Genomic DNA, 25,697 nt, shown 5'->3' on the forward strand with positions numbered 1-25,697 from the left:
AACAAAGCAAAGGTTTTCCTGTTTTAAAATAAACAAAAAAGTGAGCACATGATTTAAAAAAAAATATAGTACTGCTTTATTTCAAATGCTTGGTTTGAAACTAATGCTGCTGTAAAATAAAGATTCATAAAAAGAAGAGCCATAGTCCACAACCTGTTGCTCATTCACTGAAGTAATTTAGTGACTGATTTGAAAGTGTTTTTAGTGGTTATATTAAAAGCATTTTTACATAAATAAGGATCAATATATTGATATAACGTTGCTAAAATTGCAGTCTGTAAACATCTGCAGAATGCAAAATAGTTATCTCTGAAGTGCTCACATCTAACTTAGATCATGTATGATCTAGTTGAAATTCCTGCATTGTTGTTTTCTTGGTATGTTGATAGTCACTTTATGACTTTATAAAGCAAACATCACTCTTATTCTTATGCATATTTACTTATTTATTTCAGATACTATGATCAGCTGTGTTCCATAGAGCCAAAATTTCCATTTTCTGAGAATCAGGTAATGCATTATGTCTCGTTAAACATTGTTTTGATAGGCATTGAAATGCCCCAAGAGCGGCATGAAACTGAGTGGATGGCAGTTTCTGTTCATGTGTATGAGACTGAAGTCTTATGCTTGAAGAACAATAGCAACCATTTTATAGCTGTTGTATACGTGGAAAGAGGGACCGATGCTTTGAAGCAAACTGGCTTCACAAGCGATTTGCATGTGTATAATTAAATGACTCCCATTAAAATTAACGACAGTTCAAATAACTTTACTGTGTTCAACATGCTTATAGTTATTAATTTGGAGTGGAGGCTGCAAGTCCAGATGTGCTTTTGCTTGATAGAAGAGATTGAGAAAGATTGCTGTGAATGTGTTCAGAGCCCCCATTTTCATCAGACCATTGCTGTTTTCCTGACAATTTGTTCTGCATTTTGCTTAATAATGTAGTTCTTACTTTGAGCTTTAAAACTTTTGTCTGCATTTGGCATGTATATTTCTGCTTAGATTTTCTTGGAACGCCTGCATCAATTACCCCCAACCCTCCATGTGTTGTTGGACTACAGTTCTCATCATCCCTGACCTTTGGCTTTGTTGGATGGGGTTGAGGAGCCTTGGAGTCCAGTAACATATGTAGGGCAAGAGGATGGGGAAGACTGATCCATATCTTTCTTAAAACTGGAAATTAACTTTCTGTTCTCATACTTACAGATCTGTGTAACCTTTACCTGGAAAGATGCTTTTGACAAAGGGTCGCTCTTCGGAGGATCTGTCAAACTTGGTAAGCTTCTCCTATGAAAATGAAATCTGAGTTAAATTGTATAGTATTGAGATACAGAAAAATAAGTGAAATATGTACAGCCTTTCAGTTCCATGTTTTCAGTCATCATTTTAAAAGATCAATATTTGAAAGAAGCCATATATTTATATTTACCAGCTAGCTGAGTGCAAGCAGGGGATTCCTGAAAATGTAATTCTATACACAGAATGCAGGCATATGTTCTCTATATCAAGGTTGAGTTAGGTGTTTGTTTTTTTAAAAAAAATGTGCATTGAGGCATTTTTAAAGTAATTAGAATATTTATACTTGCAAAATGTATACTTTCCATGCACATTTTCTTTCAGCTTTGGCAAGTTTGGGCTATGAAAAGACTTGTGTGCTGTTCAATTGTGGAGCATTGGCTAGCCAGATAGCAGCAGAACAGAATCTTGACAGTGATGAAGGATTGAAAGCTGCTGCTAAACATTATCAGGTATTTCTTTTTCTCTCTAACATATGATTGAAATTGCTATTAGTTGTCTTTAAAATTTGGCCATGTATGATTGATTCTATGTTCAAAAAGCTACACCTTGGTTGTGGGACAATGACCTTTCATTGTTGGACAAGGTGGTGAGAAATATATAGTGGGTTTATTCACTTTGAAACACAGCAAACCTGGATTTAAGTTGTAGCTTTGCCATATATAAATTGGCTGCCCTAGGGCATCATGCTACATTTCAAATTTATTCTGGTTCAGATAGGGAACCAGTAGTCTGACTTAAAAGGGAGCAAATCCTATGAAAAGCACAGTTGGAATTGCATGTGTTCACTTTTCTTTGGAATATGAGAGGCTGCTGGGCAGCAAAGCCTACCTCACACCATTCTGTTTTTGAAAACTGAGGAAGCATATGAAACAGCTAACTGTATCATGACAACTGTCTACACCATCTGTCTGGTACCCTTCAGGTTTTTCTGTTATTATAACTCCTGTCAGCCCCAGCCAGCACGATGAGTGGTCAGGAATGATGGGAGTTGTAGTCCAAAACATCTGGAGGGCACCAGGGTGGGGAAGGTTAGTCTACATACTTCAAAAGGTCTGAACTGCTGAGGGAAGTACATAGGCCTTAACTCTGAGATCATTGAAGGAATTTGGAAAGACATCAGTTGACACCGTCACTGTTTGCACAGATGGGAGTATTGTCAGTTTTTTTCAGGTGTCCTGAAAAGAAACAACAAACAACATTCTTGGATATCGGCACAGACATGACAATGATTTAAAGAATTATACTTTTATAGATTTCCCTTTCATAGCAATTTAAAATAGGCCACAATATAGTTTTCTAATACAGAGGAGGTATATTTTACAGACTTAGAAAAAAATGTGACTTTTGAGCTCTTAGTGTTTAAGCAGCATTGCCTCTCTGTCTTGCTGTAACCTCAGAATTGTTGGTGTTAGCATCACTCGGTCTAGCTCAAAAATCTGAGTTCTACTAAATACAAAACCAGCAGAAGCCTAAACATGCAAGATGTTTGTTCATCATGATATCAAACATGTGTCTTTAATAGAATATAGCAGGCCACAGAGAGACCAAACTTCTGACGAGATAGCTGGACCACACCGGGTGGCCCACCAAACTCTTTTGGAAAAGGGGTCCTCCCCAGCTCAAGGTCCTACACCTAGTAGATCGAGTGGCCAAGTTCCACAGTCAGATAACCTTGTAAATCCTCCCACTCAGCTTTTACGAGAGGTTTGTCGTCAGAGGAAGATAACTGATTTCTTTATCGGCTCCCCTCTGCCCGTATTAAAGCTGAGCCAACCTTCCGAATGACAGTCAATTGGAGGAACGAGGAAACCCCAGCCTTCAATATTAAGTTGGAACATTGCTGGATGGAAAAGTAAAAAATTAGATCCAGAATTCCAAAAATATATTAATTCCTTTCTTATCATACTATTACAAGAAACTTGGGTGGAGGAGGAAATTGAGCTAAATGGCTTTGAGTTTATATGTCTGCCTGCTAGCCCGTCAACGAATGGTGGCCGCCCTAAAGGTGGCCTTACAATTGGTATCTCCCTTAAACTTCGGGCTAAACTTTCACTAGTGCATGCATTACCGCCTTATGCTATTACCGGACTGATCTCTGGTGGAAACTTCTCTTTATTGGTTACAAATGTCTATTTCCCCCCGGGAGGGTTAGCAGCTGATCTTACTTCTAGATGGGAATCCCTAGAGGATTTTTTACTTTCTTGTTATCTTAAATATCCTAATGTCCCCTCCATTACTGGAGGCGATTTTAACGCTCGGATAGCCTCAAATCGGGAGGCTCTTATAAAGTCCAAATGGTGGGTTGACCCCGGCGCTCAAACTTACGATCTAGTATATACCCCCACTAGAATATCAAAGGATGTAAAAGTCAATAAGGCGGGAGTGTTGCTTTATCAGATGACTTTACGCCTTAATTTAATTATATTAAATGGCAGGTGTCCTCCAGATATACCAGGAGAGTTCACCCACCTGGGGTTAAAATCAAACAGTGTTCTCGACTATGTATTGGTTTCCCGGGATCTATTTTTGAATGTCACCTCTTTTAAAATTGATAATGCTCAATTTAGTGACCACCTTCCCCTGACAACCAAGCTATGTGTTGACTGGCAGTTGCTCGAGCGCTCCCACCCAATCCCGGTGATTGTGGAGTCGTCCACTAAAATAAAGGGGACTAGATGGTCCCCTGCCCTCGCCCTTAGATATACGGATTTTATCCGAGAAAAGTTTCTTGGGGATCAGCCGGACATAGGAATAGTCCCGCGTGACCCTATTACCTGTATGAATTCTTTTTCTTGCCTGATAGAAGTTTTAACTCGCTTTTTTACTTCTCCATCCTATGGAGTTAAAAATGATTATTTTAAATTTGGCGCCCCTTGGTTCAACTCCGCTTGTAAACTTGCCAGACTCCATCTACATACAATATATAATGACTATAAACTTTCTGGAGCTCCGGCCTTACCTCCTTCTTATTCCCTGGCTAAAAAAGCGTACAAACAGGCCCAGAAATTGGCCAAACGGGAGTGGCATTTAAATCGCTGGCAGAATATAATTTCTGCCTCAAAATCTCATAACTCCCGGAAATTTTGGTCCTTAATAAAGGGAAGAAACACAAAATATCCCTTAACGGTGATCCCGGCCCCTACATGGGAGCAGTTCCTGAGAAAATATTTCTCAGTGGCAGAAGCTCCGTCCACTCACTGGAGACCTTCTAACCCCCTTCCCGTCTGGCCCAATACCGACCCTGCTGAAATCCTAGAATTGATAGCTGAGCTGAAAACTGGTAAGGCCCCTGGGCCAGATTTGGTCCCTGTTGAAGCTATAAAGCTACATTCTGCATGGTGGGCAGGGATTTTAGCTAAAACGTTCGATGCAATAAATGCCATGGGCTTAATACCAGGAACGTGGAAGGAGGCCATTATAATTCCTATCTACAAAAAAGGCCCTCCCGGCAACCCAGGGAATTACCGGAATATCAGTCTGCTATCGTCCATTGGGAAAATATATGCCCGTTTTTTGCTGGCAAGGTTGATGAAGTGGTCAGTTGAGGCTGACCTGATTGGGCATGAGCAAGCTGGATTTAGATTAAACCGATCCACAACAGACCAGGCAATTATTCTTTATCACTTAGCCCGGAAATACTCAACACCTCGACGGGGCCAACTTTGCGCAGCCTTCATAGATTTGAAAGCTGCGTTTGATAGTATTCCGAGGAAATTACTATGGGATAAACTTGCCGGTTGGGGAATAGAAAGAAGGCTCCTGTGGCTTATCTCCCAACTTCATGCCGGGTCCGTGGCCAGGGTGAGATTATCCCCTGCTGGTGACCTAACTAACCCAGTGCCAGTAAACAAGGGTGTACGCCAGGGTTGTATTTTAGCGCCACTTCTTTTTAACTTATTTATTAGTGATATGAGGAACCCATTAGCCGACTCACAAAAATTTATCCACACCCCTCGTATAGCAGATTATCGTTGTCCTTTACTTCTCTACGCAGATGATGCGGTACTACTCTCTTACTCCAGAGTGGGTTTAAGGAGGGCACTAAAGATTTTTGCGACATACTGCCATTCTAATCATCTGTCTATCAACCACACCAAGTCCAAAGTACTGATATTTTCAAGGAGTTGAAAACTTTATCCATGGAAATTGGAGGGCAAGAAAATTGAACAAGTACATAAATTTAAATATTTAGGAATTTATTTTCAATATAATTTAGGGTGGAAAGCGCACGTTGAATACCTTCAAAACAAGACAAAAGCCCTATCACACTCCCTCCTCCGTTTTTTCTACTCTGAGGGGGCCTTATTCATCCCTGCGGCCTTGAAAGTGTATAGCATCAAAGTGATGGCCACAATGGCCTATGCTGCACCTTTATGGGCTGCCTTTGCTAACCTCTCACCTTTAGAGTCGCTTCAAAGCCAATTCTTACGCCGACTTCTAAAATTACCAACATGCGTAAGTAATGCGGCTATTCGCTTAGAAATGAAGATCCCCTCAGTGGAGTTAGTTCTATGGAGGAGAGTTTTGATTTATTGGATATCCCTATGGCATAAACTCCCGAACCACTATCTCATTCAATGCATGTGGCGGGATGACTTCACAAATTTGTGGTCAGGAAAAATCCATGCCAAATTGCTGTCCTATGAGATCTCGCCCACTGAATTGCTCAAACTGGATCTAAATGTGGCAAAAAGGTGTATAAATCAAAGGCTGGATGATGTGGAGCTATACCAAAATTTCTTAGCTGGTGGTGGAGCCTGCTCGCCGTTAAATTTCGGCATAACCCCAATCTACTGTGCTCCGTCTTACTTAACATCGCTTATGACCACGTCTCACCGTTATGCCTTCATTAGAGCTAGGTTCAATGTTTTTCCAACAAACGTGCTGAGACATAGATTCACTAAGGGCCAAGTCTCTTCAATGTGTGCTTGTGAAATGAAAACATCGGAATCTCTACATCATGTTATGTTTATCTGCCCTATGTACAGTTCAGCTCGTGCTAGTATACTAAACTCCATAATCCAGCCTATGGCTGATAAACCAGTAGATTTACAGCTTGCCTGGGTTCTTCAAGATGTGGATCCTTATATTACCCTTCAGGTTGCTAAATTCCTAACAGCCGTCCTCTCGTACAAGAGACGGAATGGAATGTTAGCTGATTATTGATATAAGAATTTTTTATAATGACATCAGATATTGATTTTAGCGTAGTGCCTAAATTTTTAATCTTAATCTTAAATTTTTCTTTTGAATTGTTAATATCTGTCCTTGTGTGCTGTGAGCTGTGTTGTATTGCTTATGGCTTGTGCGAGTCCGCTGTTTTATTCAATTTGTTTTGTTGTGTTGTGTTTTATGGTGGGCGTAAAGCCGAATAAACATTTTGAATTGAATATCATTTTCTCTCAAGTTTGCTAGTGGTGCCTTCCAGCACATTAAAGATACTGTCCTCTCGTCATTAAGTCGAGAACCTACAGTGGACATCTCCCCAGATACAGTTGGAACACTAAGCCTAATCATGCTGGCTCAAGCTCAAGAAGTCTTTTTTCTAAAAGCTACCAGAGGTATGTAATGGTCTACTTGTAATTTTTACATTTCAGTTTTTTGTTTTGCTAGGAACTACAACAATGAGCATTGCTCCTAATTTCAATGAAAAGCTTTTCAGTGTGGTCAGCTGAGCAGTCCCAACTGGAGAAGACCTTCCCCAGAGTTTGGAGAGGATGTCCCCTTTGGGCTCTGGGGAGGGTCTCATTGCAAGCCTGCAAGTGGCACTTTGTTGAGGCTCTTCAGGTTTCTTCTCCCTAATTCCGGATTTCTGGGGCTACGTGTAAATTGAACACACGTAAATAGGGGTTGCCTATATATTCCACTGTGTCCTCTAACATGCACATTCTGCAACCTCACCTGCTACCACAGCTAAGGAGCAGCTAGTGAACCACTGTCTTTTATTAATTTACCCTTAGTAATGTAGAAAATTGATTGGGCCACTTGATAAATTTATTTCATATTTTGCTCTATATATGCATTTATATCCCATCTTAAAAAAAAATATTACAATGCAGCAAGCAAAATAGTATGAGCAATAAAATCTATTAGTAATATGCTGCTGGTTACAAACAAGCACAGCGACTGTTTGCTCTGGAGCTGGTTTGTTTTTTATTAAGATCATGTATTTCTGAAAGCTTAATAAGATTATTGTAGGCTAGTAGATTGCCAGAGTACTGACATTTGATTTATAAGTTTGAGTAGAAAATGTGGGGAGCAGTAGTTGTGGGGGGAAGCATGGATCATCATATGCATTTTAGAAGTGCATCAACTATTTGGATTATTTGCAAAGCAGATTTGAAGATGCTATAATATAACTTTCACACAACAGCCTAGTTAATACTTGGATTTAAAAAGTGTGGTTCAAAACAGTGACATGATTAGAGCTTGCAAACCCTGATAAGGCTCTTCTACCAAGTTTATGTTGTAGATGTGGAATATAATGTCTGATAACTGGACTTCCTTTTGGAAATCTATTACTTGATTTAGACATTTCTGAGAAATATTGTATTCTATTAATTCTAAGAGATTTGAATGAAATTCTTTAATAGGCTGTAAGTTCCAAAAGCTAAACAATGTGGCTGCTTTAGTGTACATAAAATATTCAGAACTTTTAACACAGACCACACATTTCCACTGGATTTTAATATGATCTTACTCCTGTAAGTTGTACATGCAAAAAGTACTGCCTTGCTACTGCTTTTCAAACTGTCATATGTTTTAATGGTATCTATATTTTGTTTTAGATAAAATGAAAGATGCCATCATTGCTAAACTTGCAAATCAAGCTGCTGACTATTACGGCGACGCTTTCAAACAGTGTCAGTACAAGGATACATTACCCAAGGTTAGTAACTTCCTAGTGAAGGCGGCTTATGAAGAAAGAAAAATTTAGGAATCATAACTAAATTTTGAAGAATCCCACATGAAGCCAATGAATACTTGCTAATTGTTATAGATTTAGGAAAGCACATGGATTCATTCCAACTTGTTGCTTCAACATTATGTCCTTCAGTTAGACAATCTGGTTTATTTATTTAAATTTATATACTGCTTGATTGTAAAAAATACAAACCTGTAAAAAAAATTTTACAATATTTTTATTTGGGATGTTTCTCTGACTCTCCCCCTCTGCCTGGGAATGTGGTTTCAATTCTTTACTAAAAAATTAATTCAAACTAACATACTTCGTAATGGAACTTATGCTTCGGTCTTTACTGTACCATCCTCTTTCGCAACCAAAAAACTGATCTTGAGATAGGCTTGGTGGCAGTATGCGTGTGCTGTTGCTTGATTTCATGGCTTTCAGAAACAGATAATAAAAGCAAAAATGTTATTTCAAACTTCCTCCTTTTCAAGATGTACGTTAGCTGTACTTGTGTCTCAGTTATTTGGATGCAGTCTCAACTCTAGAGTTGGTGTAAGGGCCTGTGTAAGTTAGTAATATGGTGCTTTTGTTAGGAGACATTGCTGCTGGCTTGGATATCAATGCTTAAATTTTCAGAGGGGCTATGTTTTCAGGTTCAGCAGCCCTCCTTTTCCTTGCTATAGTTGCCGCTTGAGTTCATGTGTCAACACTTTTTAAATTAATTTAGTAAAAGGGCTGGGTGTTGCTTTCCCACTAGATTTGCCCCTTTGCTTCATGCTCAGCACAGCTACTGAGAGTGAGCTAGGAAAGTCAGGAGGAGCTGATAACAGGATGGACCTTGGAATATGTGCACTGGTATGCAGTTCAGTAATTATGACTCATTCATTTTATGCCAACTTACACCTTGTTTACATGTGCAACACATATAGCCTATTCTGTGTCAAACCTTAAACCTGGTTGCAGGTGGAGATCAATTTTAAAGACTGTGTATGTTTCATAGGAAAGCAACAGGCTTTTAAAACGTTGCTGTATTCTACCACCACATTTTGTTGTGTGTATAGACCAGACATAAAGCTTTTTGTAGACCAGGCATAAAGCTTTCTTGGAAGAATGTTTTAAAGTTTGAATTCCTGTTGCACAAGCACTTTCAGTGAGGCTGCAAATAGAAGATGATGTAACCTCTTACGTAATCATTGACAGGGAAGTAATTAGAAGCTGCTTCAACAATTGGATCCATTTTGCTATGTTAGTCAAGTTTACACATACTGTCTCTTCCGCATTGTCATATCCAGCAACTTCAAGATGAATTCTTCCCATGTGAATTGGCAGATCACAGGGATTCTCAAGAACAACACAATCACAGTAGTTCCTCCTTGAAGAATTATGCTCAGTGGATCTCTACCTCTTTCTGTGCAGTTATGTATTTAATATTCAGTAAGAACTTAAGCCTGCCAATGGCCCATTTAGTCCAGCATCCTGTTTTCCTGGTGGTCAGCCAGATGTTTGTGGGAAGCTGGAAAGCTGCACTCTCCTTGTGTGATTCCTAGTACAGTAACTGCATTCAGAGACCTCAGACCATGGAGTTAGAACATAGACATTGTGGCTAGTAGCCATCAATAGTTTTATCCTCCATGAATTTGTCTAATCCTTTTTTTGAATCCACCCAAGTTGGTGGCCGTCATAACCTCTTGTGGGAGCAAATTCTGGAGTTCTCCATGCAGTATGCGAAGAAATTCTTTCTTTTGTCTGTCCCGAATTTTCCAACATTATTTCAACATTACTTCAAGTTCTAGTGTTATGAGCGAGGGATAAAACTATTTCTCTATCCACTCTTTCCACACCTTGTATAATTTTATACACCTCTTTCACATCTCATTTTGCCTTTTCTCTAAGCTAAAAAGCTCCAAATAAGAAAAAGTTGCCATGCAGAGAAATAAAGCTGTACATAGATGCATATGTGGACTGACCCACATAACTGTGAACCTTGTAACTGGCAAAAAATGGCTCTACATTGCTCCTTTGTGTGATCTTATACTGGCTTCTGTTCATATAGTTGGAACTATATGGAATAGCTGGCTGGCATCCCAGCTGTACTTCCTCATTCTTATTTGAGTTGTTAATCTTTCTTAAATAAGATTACTAAGCTTGGGTTCAGTTAGCTGAACTGAACTCCTAAGCAAATTTAAAATGTGCCCAAATTATATTTATTTTTATACAGCTGTGCTCATACTTCCACCAAACTTCATCCATGTAATGTTACATGGGTGGGTGTCCATGGCTTCTCATGTCTTAACCTTTCTAAACCATTAATTGGGTGACTCTAATGTCCTGTTCTTCTTCCTCTTTCCTCCTGCATCCCATGTTGTCTGTGATGGTTTATGTGGTTGGACTTTCCCCTGGTCAGTATTTTTATTTCCAGGAGGTGTTTCCTGTTCTGGCAGCAAAACACTGCATAATGCAGGCGAATGCAGAATACCACCAGTCTATCCTGGCAAAGCAACAGAAGAAATTTGGTGAAGAAATCGCAAGATTGCAAGTGAGTAATGTCATTTCCTTTTTAGAATGCTGTAATTGGTTCTGGCTCTAGAAAGATTTAAGTATTTTGGGGGGGGGGGGCTCCTGAAGACTTTTAAAAATTACCTCGCATCTGATTTCAACCTCAATTAGGAGGCTGAAGTCCAAGCCTGCAACAGTGTTAACTAATGTACAGTGGTACCTCGGGTTACATACACTTCAGTTTACATACGCTTCAGGTTATAGACTCCGCTAACCCAGAAATAGTACCTTGGGTTAAGAACTTTGCTGCAGGATGAGAACAGAAATCGTGCTCCAGCGGCGCGGCGGCAGCAGGAGGCGCCATTAGCCAAAGTGGTGCTTCAGGTTAAGAACAGTTTCAGGTTAAGAACGGACCTCTGGAACGAATTAAGTACTTAACCCGAGGTACCACTGTATTCCATTTTGACAGTAAAAAATTAACTGGATGATAATTCTATAGGATGAAACAGAGTTTCTCAAACTGTGTTCTGCAGAAGCAATCCAAGGGATTGTAAAAGAAAGTTGTGAGATTCATTGAGCTGCAGCCACACATAATTAAATGTACCACTTGAGCAATTGTCCTGGAAATCATTTCCCCTTGCCATGCTTTCCAGGGGTCGAATCAGTAGTGGTAGGCAGAGCAGCATTGCTTGCCTGGCTTTCCAATGTTAATATGCTCCTGCCAGTTACCAAAGGCCAGCTGCCTCCAACCTCCCATTCTCAGTAACCAGCAGCAACTTGTGGTGTTGGGAAGCCAGGTAAGCAATGCTGCTCTGCCCATGACAACCCACGACTGTGTTAATGGTGCCATTCAAGCACACACCACGGGAATCCTTTCCCCTCCCGTTAGCACTTTCTATTGAACTGCAGTCTGATGGCAAGAATTAAATACGCTGCTTCTTTAACATAGTAAGAACTGTCTCAGATAAGAGCCAAAGACTTTAAGGTTGACAAAGCAAAAACATCTCCCTTCCACAGCAAAAATAAAGATTTTAAGATGGAAGTGGCTTTCATTACTCCTAATGGCTACCACAGTGACACTGAAACAAGGATAATAACAATAAGAGTTATTGTTGTTATTTTATTTATTCAATTTAGATACTGCCCTTGATGAAAAGATCCCAGGGTGGTGTACAATGTTAAGAACTCATTTTATGGAGCATAGTAATGAAAACAATAGCACAAAGCATAATAGTAAAATAATCATCATAACTATCTCCCCTGCACCACACCTTTAACATGCCATAGATTATTTAATGGCCAACGGCCTTTGTAAAAAAGGAATGGTTTTGCCTGGTGCCTAAAGCCATGCAATAACGGCAAGAGGTGAGCCTCTGGGGGGAGCATTCTACAAATGGGAGCCACTACAGAAAAGGTCTGTTCTTGCATTGTCACCCTCCGAACCTCTCAGGGAAGGGGGACATAGGGAAGGGCCTTGGATGACAAGAGCAGAGTCTGGGTCGGTTCGTACAGGGAGAGGTATTGAGGTTCTGAGCTTTGTAAGGCTTTATAGGTCAACACCAGCACTTTGAATTTGGCCCAGAAACTAATTGGCAGCCAGAAGGCCGGATTGGCGTTATATGCTTAATGTGAATAAGTGTGTGTGTGTGTATACAGACACATTTCTGTTTATGGTACCAAGCTTTTTGTCCTTTCATATTTCCTCTTCCTCCTGTTCTAGGAAAAGGTGGATTCTGCTGGTTTTTTTTGCAGCAAATATATTGCCACTAAAAAGGCACCTGAGCACTATAAGAGTAACGTGTTCTGGACATACTACGGTTTATTCATTTTTATTGGGTTTATTTTTTATTGCTGGGTGTTTGTTAGGGACTTTGACCTAGCTTGAAACAGAAGTGTATCTTTTGGGAATCAGTTTAGATATTTAACTCTACTGGCATTGAAAGTTTCAATCCCATATTCACTTACATGAGAGTAAGTCCCATGAAATACAACAGGGCTTACTGAGTAGGCATGTACAGTATTGCACTGTAAAAGAGGATATCTGAACATTATGTTAGAAAGCATTGGAGTAGAAACTAAATATTTGGTTCTGTAAATTCCTGGCAAACACCTTGCAAACTCTTTTGGATATGTATGTTACCTTTATAGTCCTGATTGTTTCTATATTAGATATTGCAGTTGTATGTAGAAACCAAGTGTTAACTTTAACTTTATTTTTAATTTAGCATGCTGCCGATCTAGTAAAAACAGTGGCATCTCGCTATGATGAATATATAAATGTAAAAGACTTGTCTGATAAAATCAGCCGTGCACTTACAGCTGCTAAGAAGGACAATGACTTCATCTATCATGACAGGATACCTGATCTTAAAGATCTAGAGCCTATTGGAAAAGCCAGTCTTGTGAAAGCCACTCCAGTTGTTGTCCCCTTGAGTCAGAAATTTACTGGTAAGCAGGCTTTTTATTGCAATCTACCATTTAACATACATTACAGCCAACAGTAACTTTCTAATTTTTGGACTTATGTTTTTGGACTTACCACCTTTTCACTAAATGCTCAAGGGGGTGTATTTTATTGCTATTGTGAGATGTATTGGTAATCTTTCCATTTTGAAGATGGACTAACTGCTTCTGAAAAAGTTTAGTTTGCCTATCACTGAGCAGTTGCTTATTTATTCACCTGCACCCCACCTTTTTCCCTGATGGGACTCAAGGTAACTTACACATAAAAATGCAAACTGCTAAAAACAGGGGGAAAAATAATTAAAACAATTAAGCATTGTTAGAAGTAAAACTATATACATATATTAAATCTATTAAAATCCATGCAGATAATTTAAATTAAAACATTACGGCACCAACCCTTTCATTAAAAGTCCGTTTGCAAAAGCCTGTTAGAAGAAAAATGTTTTGAGGTGTTCTTGTGTTAAACGTCGATACTTTGCCTGTGTTAAAATTTTGGTTGAAAGACTTCCCTTTCCAGAAGGCAATTGAGAGCATGTGCTGGTGGTTTGATCTTTCCAGATAAGTACCCTGGGGAGGTAGAGGTATAAGCATTGGGGTTTTTTGGTCATCTTAGTAATACTGCTCATTTTATAGATTTGTTTGAGAAGATGGTTCCCCTGGCAGTGCAGCAAGCTCTCACTCTCTACAACCAAAGAAAGGCAGACTTGGTTAACAGATCAATAGCCCAGATGAGGGAGGCCACCAATCTGGCAAATGGGTGAGTTGATGATTCTGAGGTCTGACTTGGTAAAACATTGCATTCGTTTGGCATGCCAAAGAGATACTTTTGAATAAAACAGAAGTTCAGTATTATTAAAGGTACGTTTTCATGTCATTTAAATTTATATGTTGCCAAAATTGTGTTTGGCATTAGTAGAGTACAATGACACTCATAAAAAGAAGTCTTCATTAGCAGTGACACCATCAAGTATTTTGTGTGTGGCAGAAAGCACACTGGACAATTTGACTTTTACTTCAACGATACTTGGTACAGGCAGGCCCTCCCCCCGCCCATTTATGCATGTTCAACCTGGAAGTGACCCAGAAATGTCTTCACTGAAACATCCCTAAAAGGGTGAGGTGGGCATTTGCAGGCTTTTTCAATGGGTTTCCATTATATGCAATTTCACCTACGTGAGCAGTTCTTTGGAACGTAACCTCTGTGTCAGTTGAGGGCTGCCTGTAATTTTACTTTTTGGCTGCAGCAAACAGAATGTTACAAGAGAAGACAGTATATTCTTATACATTGTTAAAAGGGAATGTTAACTCCCAACAAACTGTCAGTCAAGTGTCTTTAAAAGCTGGTTGATGTCAAATTGTCCTTCCCAGAGTGCTGGCTTCCCTCAATCTCCCCGCTGCCATAGAAGATGTTTCTGGGGATAGTGTTCCTCAGTCCATTTTGCAGAAGTCTAAGTCTGTGATTGAACAGGGAGGCGTCCAAACTATTGATCAGTTGATGAAAGATCTTCCGGAACTGTTACAGAGAAATAGAGAGATTCTGGATGAGGTAAGCCTACAATAATACCAATAGTCTACACTGTTAGCACTTCAACTTACATTTTACCATATTGTGGTAGTGGCAAAACCTGAGCTGATAAATTCTCACACTTTCTTTGTTTATTTACAAGAAACTAGATCACCATATGTTTTAAAAATAGATTCAATTTGATTGGATTCCAAGATTTCAGTGTATGCATATGCATATTTAATTTCCCATTAAAGGGATGCAGGTGGCGCTGTGGTCTAAACCACAGAGCCTAGGGCTTGCAGATCAGAAGGTCGGTTGTTCGAATCTCTGTGAGGGGGGTGAGCTCCCGTTGCTCAGTCCCTGCTCCTGCCAACCTAGCATTCAAAAGCACATCAAAGTGCAAGTAGATAAATAGGTACCGCTCTGGCGAGAAGGTAAATGGAGTTTCTGTGCACTGCTCTGGTTCGCCAGAAGCAGTTTAGTCATGCTGGCCTCATGACCAGGAAGCTGTCTGCGGACAAACATCGGCTCCCTCGGCCAGTAAAGCGAGATGAGCGCCTCAACCCCAGAGTTGTCTGCGACTGGACTTAACTGTCAGGGGTCCCTTTACCTTTATATGCATATTATGTGTGTGTGTAAATATATGCATTGGATGTTCATAGGGGATAGGTATTCAAAGCAACACTGGATTTATTTCATTCTAAAGGCATTGGATGATACCCAGTTCTGGCAGTCTGCTTGCACAACAACTGTTCTACTAAGTAGGAACCTCATTTTAGCACAGACCGACAGCCAGATCCAGTGGATGTTGTCTGCTTGTGAATGATAGTGCACAGTGACTAACACAACTGCTGCTGTCATAGTTCTTGGTAACGGTTATGCCTGTGCACTACTGTTTGCTCAACGAATGCTCCAGCTTTCAAAACCTTTCACGAACACTGTTGAATCTTGCCCACTTGCTTAAATCCAGACTAAGTTGAAATTGGATGCCATTCAAATAATTGGGAAAAGTTACAGGTACAGGTGAAGTCTACATTCAGCACACTTTGCATCGATCCAGCCTTTCTTTATGGTTTGAAGTTATTTACGGTAATTAAAATATTTTTAAATAATTTTAGTCTCTAAGGATATTGGATGAAGAAGAAACAACAGATAATGAGCTAAAGAATAAGTTCAAGGAGCGTTGGCAAAGAACACCATCAAATGACCTTTATAAGCCTTTAAGAGCAGGTAATATTTGTTCTTCATAACCTGGTACTGAGTTGCTGAAATATATTGGCATGAAACTGAATTCTGTGTTGAGATTTATCCCAAAAGGGATTGGAGTGATAAGGAGAGACATCAGAGGAAGCAGAGGAAGAGCACCATTCATTGGCCTCTGAACAACAGGTGGTCTCTTCTAAGTTCCTCTCTGGTCTGGTTACCTAGGTTTAGCACACCAGTGGCAAAAAGTAGTTGTACTACGTATCAGTTCAGTATAATTCAGAATAGTAAGATTTCAAATAATAGGATGAAATGCACCATATTTGCTTACTCTTTGGGGAAAGGTGCAGAATGGAGATAGGAGAGCAACTTAATTCTATACTTCAGAATTCATTATGCTGAAGAACCTTAACTTGATTCATTACGGACCCCTTCAACTATTTTTAAGTTTTACTCATTGTCTCACATTGTCTGCAGCATGTGTGCTTTAATTATTGAGACTGATTTTATTTTATTTTTTGCTGCTTTTATTTCTTGAATTTTCTTGTATTGCAACTTGAAATCTGTGGAATTAAGATCGTAATATGATAAAGTATGATAAAAATAGCAATAAAAATAGTTAAAAATCATACAGCATCTAGCATAATACATTGCAGTTGTTACAACAGAAAAAGCATTAAGGGTAGACCCAGACAATCTGCAGATTCGAGTGGTTCATGGGGGTGGGGGTGAGTTTGAGAATCATACCTGTTTTTATAAGTTGTGTGCTGAATTATTTTTACTTTAGTGTTTTACTGTTTTGGAGCCAGCCCTGGGATCATGTGATGAAGGGTGGACTAAAAATTATCTTTATAAGTGGGTTTCAATCAATGGAATTGTTTAAATTCACACAAACACCAATTTACTAAATTATTTGTAACACAGACTAAGTTTTTAAACTAGTAATTGTACAGTATTTTGTGTATTGGTAAAAGATGCATGCTTGAGCATCGAATGAACCTTTTTTATTTATTTATTTATTTTGTAGAGGGAGCCAATTACAGCAATATCTTGGATAAAGCTGTGCAAGCTGACAAACAGGTTAAGGAACGTTACCAATCGCATCGTGATACAATTTCACTATTATGTAAACCAGAACCAGAACTGAATGCAGCAATTCCGTCAGCAAATCCAGCAAAAACTATGCAGGGAAGCGAGGTAAGAGATTTAGAAATTGCATATAAAGTTTCTTAACAATTCTTAATGATTCAGTTCTTGATTGATAATGTTCTGCCTTGAGAGACTACTTAAAACAGGCTTCTTCAACCTCGGCCCTCCAGATGTTTTGAGACTACAATTCCCAGCATCCCTGACCACTGGTCCTGCTAGCTAGGCTCATGGGAGTTGTAGGCCAAAAACAGCTGGAGGGCCGAGGTTGAGGAAGCCTGACTTAAAACTTAGGGTGAAGGGTTGTAAAAATCTCCCTTAGATATTACAGGAGCACTGTTAAAGTGCTGCTTTCATGGGTTCATCTGACAACCCTGCTGTAATGACCGGAAGCTTATCACAGACTAGTCAGGGCCAATTGCTCAAGTACTTAGCATCTGAACATTGTTTCTGATCCTGAATGAGCATTGGTTACATGGAAATGATGTGTTTGTTTGGCATCAGTCATACTGTGTGGCATCTTTAGACATTAAAATGAGGTGAACCATTGGAAAAACACTGCTAAAGATAATGCAACGCAACCTTCTAAGAATTACTTGTAGAATAATTCTACCTGGTTAAAGCAGTGGGAGAGATGTGACAATAGAGCCCAGTTTATCAGCTTTGATGAGAGACCAACTGGTGCTTGCATTTGCTTGTTTTCCTCTTCCCGCCCCACCATTTCTTCCATGTGCTCCGTGTTTTTGTTTTTTACTTTGTAAGCCTGCAAGCAGGGACTGTTACCTTTAAGACTTAGTAAATTTTGTACATGAGAGGATGATGCTAATTTAAAAGTTCCAACAAAACACAGAAACTTAATCATCTATTAGGAAGAACTTCATTTGAAAGGCAAAATTAATGAGACACAGGAGATTGGGGTTTTTTGTGTTGTGCTTTTTACACTAAAAAGTTCTGCAAGGCCTTCCCAGATTACCTGAGTGTCATGGCATGGAATGGAGAATGGCCTACCCTGTTTGCCGTCCCCACCCAATCTATCTGATATAAATTTATAGGTTCTTGTAAGCAGCTCATCATCATGATCCATTTTGTAATTAAAAGCAAAAATCAGAAAACTTCACGGCCAGATCTTCCATATGCCATTTCATTTTACCCCAGATTGGTCAAGTCTGTGTTCTGTGATGCAACAAACTTGTCACTGAGTTGGCCTCTGTAAGGCCCAGCCTTGCTAAGCTAATTTTTTTAACGTACAGTCTTGATGATGCCGTAGTGGGAGAAAATAAGTAATTTCAAAAACAACTGCTAGTTCTGACTCTTCTCTTTCAGGTGCATAGTGGAAAATAAGACTTAACAAGTGCCTCAAAGCACCAACAGTTAATTGCACTTTGCTTTCTAGGTGGTGAATGTCCTAAAATCCTTGCTAGCTAATCTGGAAGAAGTGAAAAAGCAGAGAGAGCAATTAGAGAATGATCTGAAGGCAATAAACTTTGACATGACAACAAAATTCCTAACAGCCCTTGCACAGGATGGTACGTTAAATGAAGAAGCCATTTCTGTCACTGAGCTGGATCGCATTTATGGTAGTCTCACCCACAAAGTACAGGAGACCCTGAAAAAACAGGAGGAGCTGCTCAACAACATTCAGGTAGTCTTATTTTCTTTGTGATACATTTTAAGGGCCAGTTTGGCACAGTTGGTACCTGGGGGGCAGGGTGCTGGTGGTCATTGATTTCAGTGTGCTTGTATCAATTCAAACTTGCAGCCACAAATATTTTCTTCTAGTAGATAAATGTATTTATCTTAGTAGAGATATATGCTTATGGAATAGTATGAGCTTTGTGAAACCCTCTTAAAATGCTTTCTTTTTTCTCATGGTAGAATTCACATCAGGAATTTTCTAAGATGAAGCAATCAAATAATGAATCCAATTTAAGAGAAGAAGTTCTAAAGAATTTAGCTGTTGCTAATGACAATTTTGTGGAACTTGTAGCCAACCTGAGAGAAGGCACAAAGGTATCGTAAGGTCCATCACCACAAAAAGCAATACCACAGGTTTTATTTTCTTCTTTTCCCTGGTCTGATTGATTAGTGAGTTTCAACAGGTGCAATGTAAAGCATTGCAAAAGCCCACTTGAATAAATGTATATACTATATTCTAGAGAGAACACAGGTCTTGAATTATAAAAGTTGAAAATGGGGTGACATTTCATGTACTTAATGCTACTTTGATGGGATGGGATGAAATGCCACAAATTTCGGAGCAAGGATTTATTACCTATAATGACAATAAGCAATAAAACTGAAAGGGGGAAATTCTAAACGAAATACAAACAAAAAATTGGAAGTTTGGGAAATGGCATCCCTTTGAGTTATACAGAACCAATAAAGAAGAGTTCTTAATATGTTCCTCTCATTGCAGCCTTGAGTCTCCTTTGAAGTTAACACCTGTAGCACCTCTTTTTAGCAGAGAAATGGGAAGATAGAGAACAAGAGAGAAAAACTAAAAAAGAGAATGGAAGGCCCTGGCAACCTGTTTATGTTGGGGGTGTATTGTTTTTTGTTTTAAACATTTATTCATTTAATGTTTATTCATTTATTGCACCATTTATTCATTTATTGCACCTTTCATCCCACCTTTCTCACCGAGGAGCTGGAGAGATGGTTTGCATAGTTTTCATTTAATCTCCACAACAACAACAACCCTGTAGGGTAGGTTAGGCCCAAGGTCACCCAGTGAGCTTCATGGCTGAGTGGAGATTTGAAGCCTGGTCTCCCAGGTACTAGTGGGGGTGTATTGTAATCAAAACTTCTAGAATTGCAAATGGCACAAGGGAGGCAACATAGGAAAGAGGTTGGGCTAACAGGAACAGTATATAATTTGTTGCAGTGATACTTAGGCTTAGCGCAGTAGATAAGGTATACATTCCCTTTGTATACAAGGTACATTATGTGTCCATTCGTTGATGTTGAGTGGACAGTGAGATTTTTAAGCTTGTAAAACCAGAGCCTTTGTTCCATCTGAAACACATGCATCTTATTTAGGGCTCTTTGGACCAGAATGTAATGTAGTACGAAGTGAAGAAATGTCAAATCATGGTCATGAGAATTGTCAGTTGACATATATGGTCTTCACACTGTCCCTTAAGCACCTGCAGACTGTTTGCATATAATTCCTTGGTATGCAGTTCCACATTTGCTTTTCCTAATGGCGATGCTGGAAATAGCAGTGGACTAAAATGTTTCCTTGTCATCAGTTTTCTCACTTCTTGGAAATAAGACTTATGTCAATATCCAGCGCTTTGTTTTTAAAATGCTTCTTGCTGGTGAGTAGTCACTGTTTTCTTCCTTCCTAGTTTTACAATGAATTGACTGAAATCCTTCTGAAGTTCCAAAACAAATGCACTGACATTGTGTTTGCACGCAAAACGGAGAGAGATGAACTTCTGAAGTAAGCTTGCTCCACCTTCAAATATTAGATTATATTTCATCTTAATGGTTTTCTTAACTACCTTTGAGGGAGGAGTTCCTTCCAGTCAGGGGGACTTGAGATCAGAGGTGACTCTTCAAATGATAAATATCCATTTATTGTAAATGCTTGGTAGTAATCTCTGAGAAAATTACAGGAAATGCTTAAGTCATACTGCAGTAACTTACAGATAGGTAGCCGTGTTGGTCTGCCATAGTCAAAACAAAAAAATTCCTTCCAGTAGCACCTTAAAGACCAACTAAGTTAGTTCTTGGTATGAGCTTTCGTGTGCAAGCACACTTCTTCAGATACACTGAAACAGAAGTTGCCAGACCCTTCTATATAGTGAGAAGGTGGGGAGGGGTATTACTCAGAAGGGTGGTGGGAATCTGCCAATCACCCATTCCCACCACCCTTCTGAGTAATACCCCTCCCCACCTTCTCACTATATAGAAGGGTCTGGCAACTTCTGTTTCAGTGTATCTGAAGAAGTGTGCTTGCACACGAAAGCTCATACCAAGAACTAACTTAGTTGGTCTTTAAGGTGCTACTGGAAGGATTTTTTTTGCAGTAACTTATTTATGTGTGTCAAGACGTTGGCCAATTAGTAAGGGCTAAATATGTATATATTATGCATAGAGCCAGCTATATTCCTCTATTCTGGTGGTGCCCCAACTTAAAAATTGCCCATGGTCTTGGCAGATCACTTAATGTTTTTTTCTGCCTTTTGTAGTTTATGTCATGTGTTTAATGTTATGTGGTTTTTAATAGGATTGCTACTTCTGTTTTTAAAGCCCTGTGTTTTATTGTATTTCATAGAATTCAAAACGTAATACAATGTAAGAAAGGAGTTGTTAAAATGAAATTAATACAGACATTTATTGTGATGGGTGCGTCAGTTCCCATCTTCAGCCGCAAATCCAGACATGCTGTGGCTCACCAGAATGAAGCTCACAGACCACAGTTTGGGGATCCCTGCTCTATTTCTTACAAACATGTCTCTGGCATTCTGCAGTTTTTGAACTTTTTTGTCTACATACTTTAGGCAGCAAATTTCACGTGTGTGGATCCAGAGAAGTACATACAGAGTTTTTCTTACATTCTAGAGCTGCTGTGGTCCCTTTACAGCCTATTTCAGCTGTTCTTCAGGGTCACGGACGAACACATCCCTTGCATGAGCAAATTGGGCACTTTTGACAAGCTATAGTGTCTGAAGTTTGGAGCATGGTTTTCTTTGCAATAGAAACAACATTTTTGCTTCTTTCAAATGCCATTTGATCCGAAAAGGCCGTATTTAATTCTGCTAAGCTTTGGTGAGATTAAGCTCAACCTAATTGCAGAGGTAATTTGACCAGTTTTATAATAGCTTGGTAGCTTTCTCTGCAAAGACCCTGTGTAGGTGTGTATCAAATATTAATTCTATGTTAGGTGGGGAAATATTGCAGCAATCTATTATGTTTCAAATCTTATGAAAAACATTTTCCTTTTAAGAGATTTGCAGCAAAGTATTGCTAGAGAACCCAGTGCGCCTTCTTTTCCTTCTGTGCCTGCATACCAAACTGGGGGAAACAAACCTCCAGCATCATCAACTCCAACTCCAGCTCCCAGAACCAGCGTGGTAAGTAAAGGAGCCATAAAAAAAATTTCTAGTGTTATTTGCCCTCATTGCTGTTTCTTGAATGAGAAACCACCTGTTCCGTGGTGGTTGCTATTGCAGGTGGGCAGCATTTCTGTTTGCTTATTTAAATATATACGATACCACTTAGCATTACAAATCTTGAAGCGGTTTATCAAGATAGAAACGATTTCAAAAAAATAAAAAATACATGAACACAGTTTCAATAAAAACAGTGCCCCAGTTATCCACAATACTATAAGGCGGTTGGATTAATGTTACTAGTCAGGGAAAACCCAAGCCAGCAAATAAGTTTTTCGTAAAGCATTTCAGTGGTGGAGCATTTCAGAATGTAGGTGCCACTGTGAAGAAGGCCTGCTTTTGTGTTGCTCCCAGGTTCTGACACCATCAGCAAGGTCTGTAAAGATCTAGTCGACCTGCTGGGTTACATAGTACCCTCTTTGTCTGGCCCTTGGACCTCTTGCTAGACCGCTCCCCTTCGTCCCAGGCCACACCTGTCAGTGACCCAGCTTCACGTCCCCAGTATTTATGGCTGACTGGAATTACTACTGTTATTATCAATAATTGAATTTATACACCGCCCTATACCCAGAGGTCTCAGGGCGGTTCACAGAATAAAATCAAAATATAAAACCACAAAATACATAATCAAAATAAAAACAACAACCCAATAATCGCCCACCCCCAAAAAACCACATTTTAAAAGGGCATAGGATCCTCACAACATTTAAAGTAAGACAGTTAACAAACCTGGACAGGAGCCACTCATTGGAAAGACTGTGATCTCAGAAATGTCTGTGGCAAGATTTATTCGCAATCTAATTGGCCGGGTGTGGAATGTGTCCTTAACCTCTGTTAGAGGATGGAGAGAACGGGTGGGTGTATAAAGGATTATTGGAACTAGCACAAAGGTAACATTTATATTAACTGGTAAAGGTAGTATTTGTATCCGCACTGGCAGGTGGCCCCCAGAAGGTTATATGACCCTTGGGATTAAAATATAGGGAATAGGTAGCATGGCCTTGGGATGATCAGAGCTTAGGCTTGAAGCCTTGTTTCTTGACTTACGTTTCCTATTGTTTTTCAGAGCCTATTCTGCTTAGTGCCACACACAGATGATAGCATTGTAGTTTATGTCTATGCAGCTCACACCTAACTCCTCTTTTCTTATTTAGGCCAGTAAACCACAGCCCCCAGCACGCCCTCCCCCGCCGGTGATTTCTTCGGCAAATGCACTCACTACTCCTGTACAAGCAGCCATTGGGACAGCACCTTCTCCGGCTGGCTCTACGGCTAGCACAGCACCTTCACAGGCTCAGGGGCCGCCTTATCCGACATATCCAGGATACCCTGGGTAAGTTTGCAAAGAAAAAAGAAAGAGCTTAAGCACCACTTGAGAGATTAGATTGTTCTTAATTATTCAGCAGTAGTCGTCTTCTTTGACGATCACTCACTCATAGCCAAGTAAAGATTGTCTTCCAAAAACAAGGTCTTAACAGTGAGTCCGTAAGTGACTGTGGAGGCCAATTCTGGATCCGCATGTCCTTCCACAGTGGGGACATAGGTTTCTGGGTGGGAGCTGGTTACGGTGAGGGTTTGCCAAGTGTGCCTTCCTCTTAGCATGTTTCTCCCTTTTGTCCTGAGTTCGAGCGTCTTCAAAGCCCATGACACCTTTGGTAAAGGCTGTTCTCCAGTTGGAGCACTCGCAGGCCAGTGTTTCCCAGTTGTCGGTGTTTATACTCCATTTTTTTAGATTTGCCTTGAGAGAGCCTTTAAACCTCTTTTGCTGACCACCAGCATTATGCTTTCCATTTTTAAGTTTGGAATAGAGTAGTTGCTTTGGAAGACGTTAATCAGGCATCCGAACAAGATGACCAGTCCAACGAAGTTGATGTTGAAGAATCATTGCTTTGACGCTGGTGATCTTTGCTTCTTCCTGTACACTGGCATTAGCTTGCCTGTCTTCCCAAGTGATGTGTAACAATTTTTCGGAGACACTGTTGATGGAATCTTTCAGGGAGTTGGAAATGGCATTTATAAGCGGTCCATGTTTCACAAGCAATAGTAGCACCAAGTTAAAGCTTAAGAGTAGAGCTCTTGCTAGTGGAAGTTATTGTGGCAGGAGGATGTCAGAATTGGACCTCCCCTAGAGTATTAAGACCCTATTAAGGATTCCAAAATTCTGGAAAGCTGTTTTTTTAGCAGAAGGTTTGATGGGCTATGGAGAGGGAGATCCTTCAGAAGGCCAACTGGAGAGGTTTATGTGCTCTGTGGTATTGTAACTGTACATCTTGCCACTTTTTGTTTTTACAGATACTGCCAGATGCCTATGCCAATGGGCTACAATCCTTACATGTATGGCCAGTTCAATCTGCCATACAATCCTGCGGCTATGTACCAAAATCCTGGACAAGCACCGTATCCAGGACCACAGCAGCCTGGATATCCTTACCCACAACACCCTCCACAACAGCCTGGATATCCTTATCCACAGCAATAACATATCTGCAAAGAAGCACTGCTTGTTATAACTAAGAGAAACTTGCAATAAGCATACTAAATCTTTAGTTCCAGTTAGTGTACCTCGCTGTATTGAAAACGCTCCGTAACTTTTCTCTGGTTAGATTCTCAAACATTCTGTGCTCCCGATTGGATTCTGACTGTATTAAACCTCTTAAAGGATCAGCAGGCTGCATCTGTAGTACGTGAACAGAATTAGATCACAGCAAACGGTGTGAACTACACTTAAACCAAAATTCTTTATTAAAAAAAAAAAGTAATTTCCTATAAATAGTATTTGGGGTAATTGAGATGAAAAGCAAAAGGAATTGCACTGGGTGAGATTTAGTCCACAAGACTAAATGCGGTTTCCTTCTATATTTTGCTGGTTTGTATTTTGGGTATCGGTTTAGCTCACAATCAAGACATTGTAAATCTTAAGTGCAACATAATATTGCATAGAGTTGGTTTAGAAATGTTTAACAGTAGATATTTCTTACTACCCTATAACTGGTGTTACGTTTCTGAAGTTTGGGTACACTCTTTGGCGTTGGTTTTTGAAGCCGAGGTTTCTGCTAAACACTCAAGGATGGAGATTGGTTGTATTTAAGTTCCTGTAATATACAAATGATTCCATAGATCAATATTATGTTACCCCAGAATGAGCAAGAAAAATAAATAAATCTGCATATTTTTATTGAATCTTTCAGAAGACGCTTTCAAGTTGTAAGATGTTCATCAGTGATGATTTGCAAAAAAATGTTGCTAAATTGCTATTCATGACTGGCTGAGAAGTAAAACACTTGACATTTATTTTGATATCTTGCTCCTGGTTTATCTTAAGTGATGTTGACCTGCTTGAACTGCTATGAATCTAGTAGCACTGTCTTCCATATCTTCACAATACCACATTTTCCCAGTCCATGCAGGCATAGAAGGATAATCCCTCACAAGAATAATCTAGGTTCACATGTTAAACATAGGTTTCACATATCTGAAATAATAGTTAAAAATCAAGATTTTTGTTTTTAAGCCTGTGGTTGAATCTAGGTGACTTGGACTAGTGTAA

The 25,697-nt window shown here is 39.6% G+C and overlaps 1 protein-coding gene across 2 annotated transcripts in view; it reads left to right on the plus strand.

The window, feature by feature from the left end:
- The window catches only part of PDCD6IP (programmed cell death 6 interacting protein), a 29,344-nt gene extending 3,897 nt beyond the window's left edge, over positions 1 to 25,447 (plus strand). Inside the window, exons 2-18 of one of the 2 annotated variants that reach the window (XM_080975791.1) lie at positions 456 to 510; positions 1,210 to 1,279; positions 1,624 to 1,751; positions 6,710 to 6,863; positions 8,091 to 8,191; positions 10,617 to 10,748; positions 12,934 to 13,156; positions 13,808 to 13,931; positions 14,543 to 14,720; positions 15,800 to 15,911; positions 16,912 to 17,081; positions 18,424 to 18,672; positions 18,906 to 19,040; positions 20,381 to 20,475; positions 21,985 to 22,111; positions 23,305 to 23,483; positions 24,443 to 25,447. In XM_080975791.1, the coding sequence (XP_080831917.1) occupies positions 456 to 510; positions 1,210 to 1,279; positions 1,624 to 1,751; positions 6,710 to 6,863; positions 8,091 to 8,191; positions 10,617 to 10,748; positions 12,934 to 13,156; positions 13,808 to 13,931; positions 14,543 to 14,720; positions 15,800 to 15,911; positions 16,912 to 17,081; positions 18,424 to 18,672; positions 18,906 to 19,040; positions 20,381 to 20,475; positions 21,985 to 22,111; positions 23,305 to 23,483; positions 24,443 to 24,629 (2,419 nt within the window). In that variant the 3' untranslated portion in view covers positions 24,630 to 25,447. The remainder of the gene's footprint in view (positions 1 to 455; positions 511 to 1,209; positions 1,280 to 1,623; positions 1,752 to 6,709; positions 6,864 to 8,090; positions 8,192 to 10,616; positions 10,749 to 12,933; positions 13,157 to 13,807; positions 13,932 to 14,542; positions 14,721 to 15,799; positions 15,912 to 16,911; positions 17,082 to 18,423; positions 18,673 to 18,905; positions 19,041 to 20,380; positions 20,476 to 21,984; positions 22,112 to 23,304; positions 23,484 to 24,442) is intronic. The other variant, XM_080975792.1, reaches the window with a different exon arrangement.
- The last annotated feature ends 250 nt before the right edge of the window (positions 25,448 to 25,697 follow it).

This window comes from Podarcis pityusensis (assembly GCF_964106645.2).
Source record: "Podarcis pityusensis genome assembly, chromosome: 12".
Lineage (NCBI taxonomy): Eukaryota > Metazoa > Chordata > Lepidosauria > Squamata > Lacertidae > Podarcis > Podarcis pityusensis.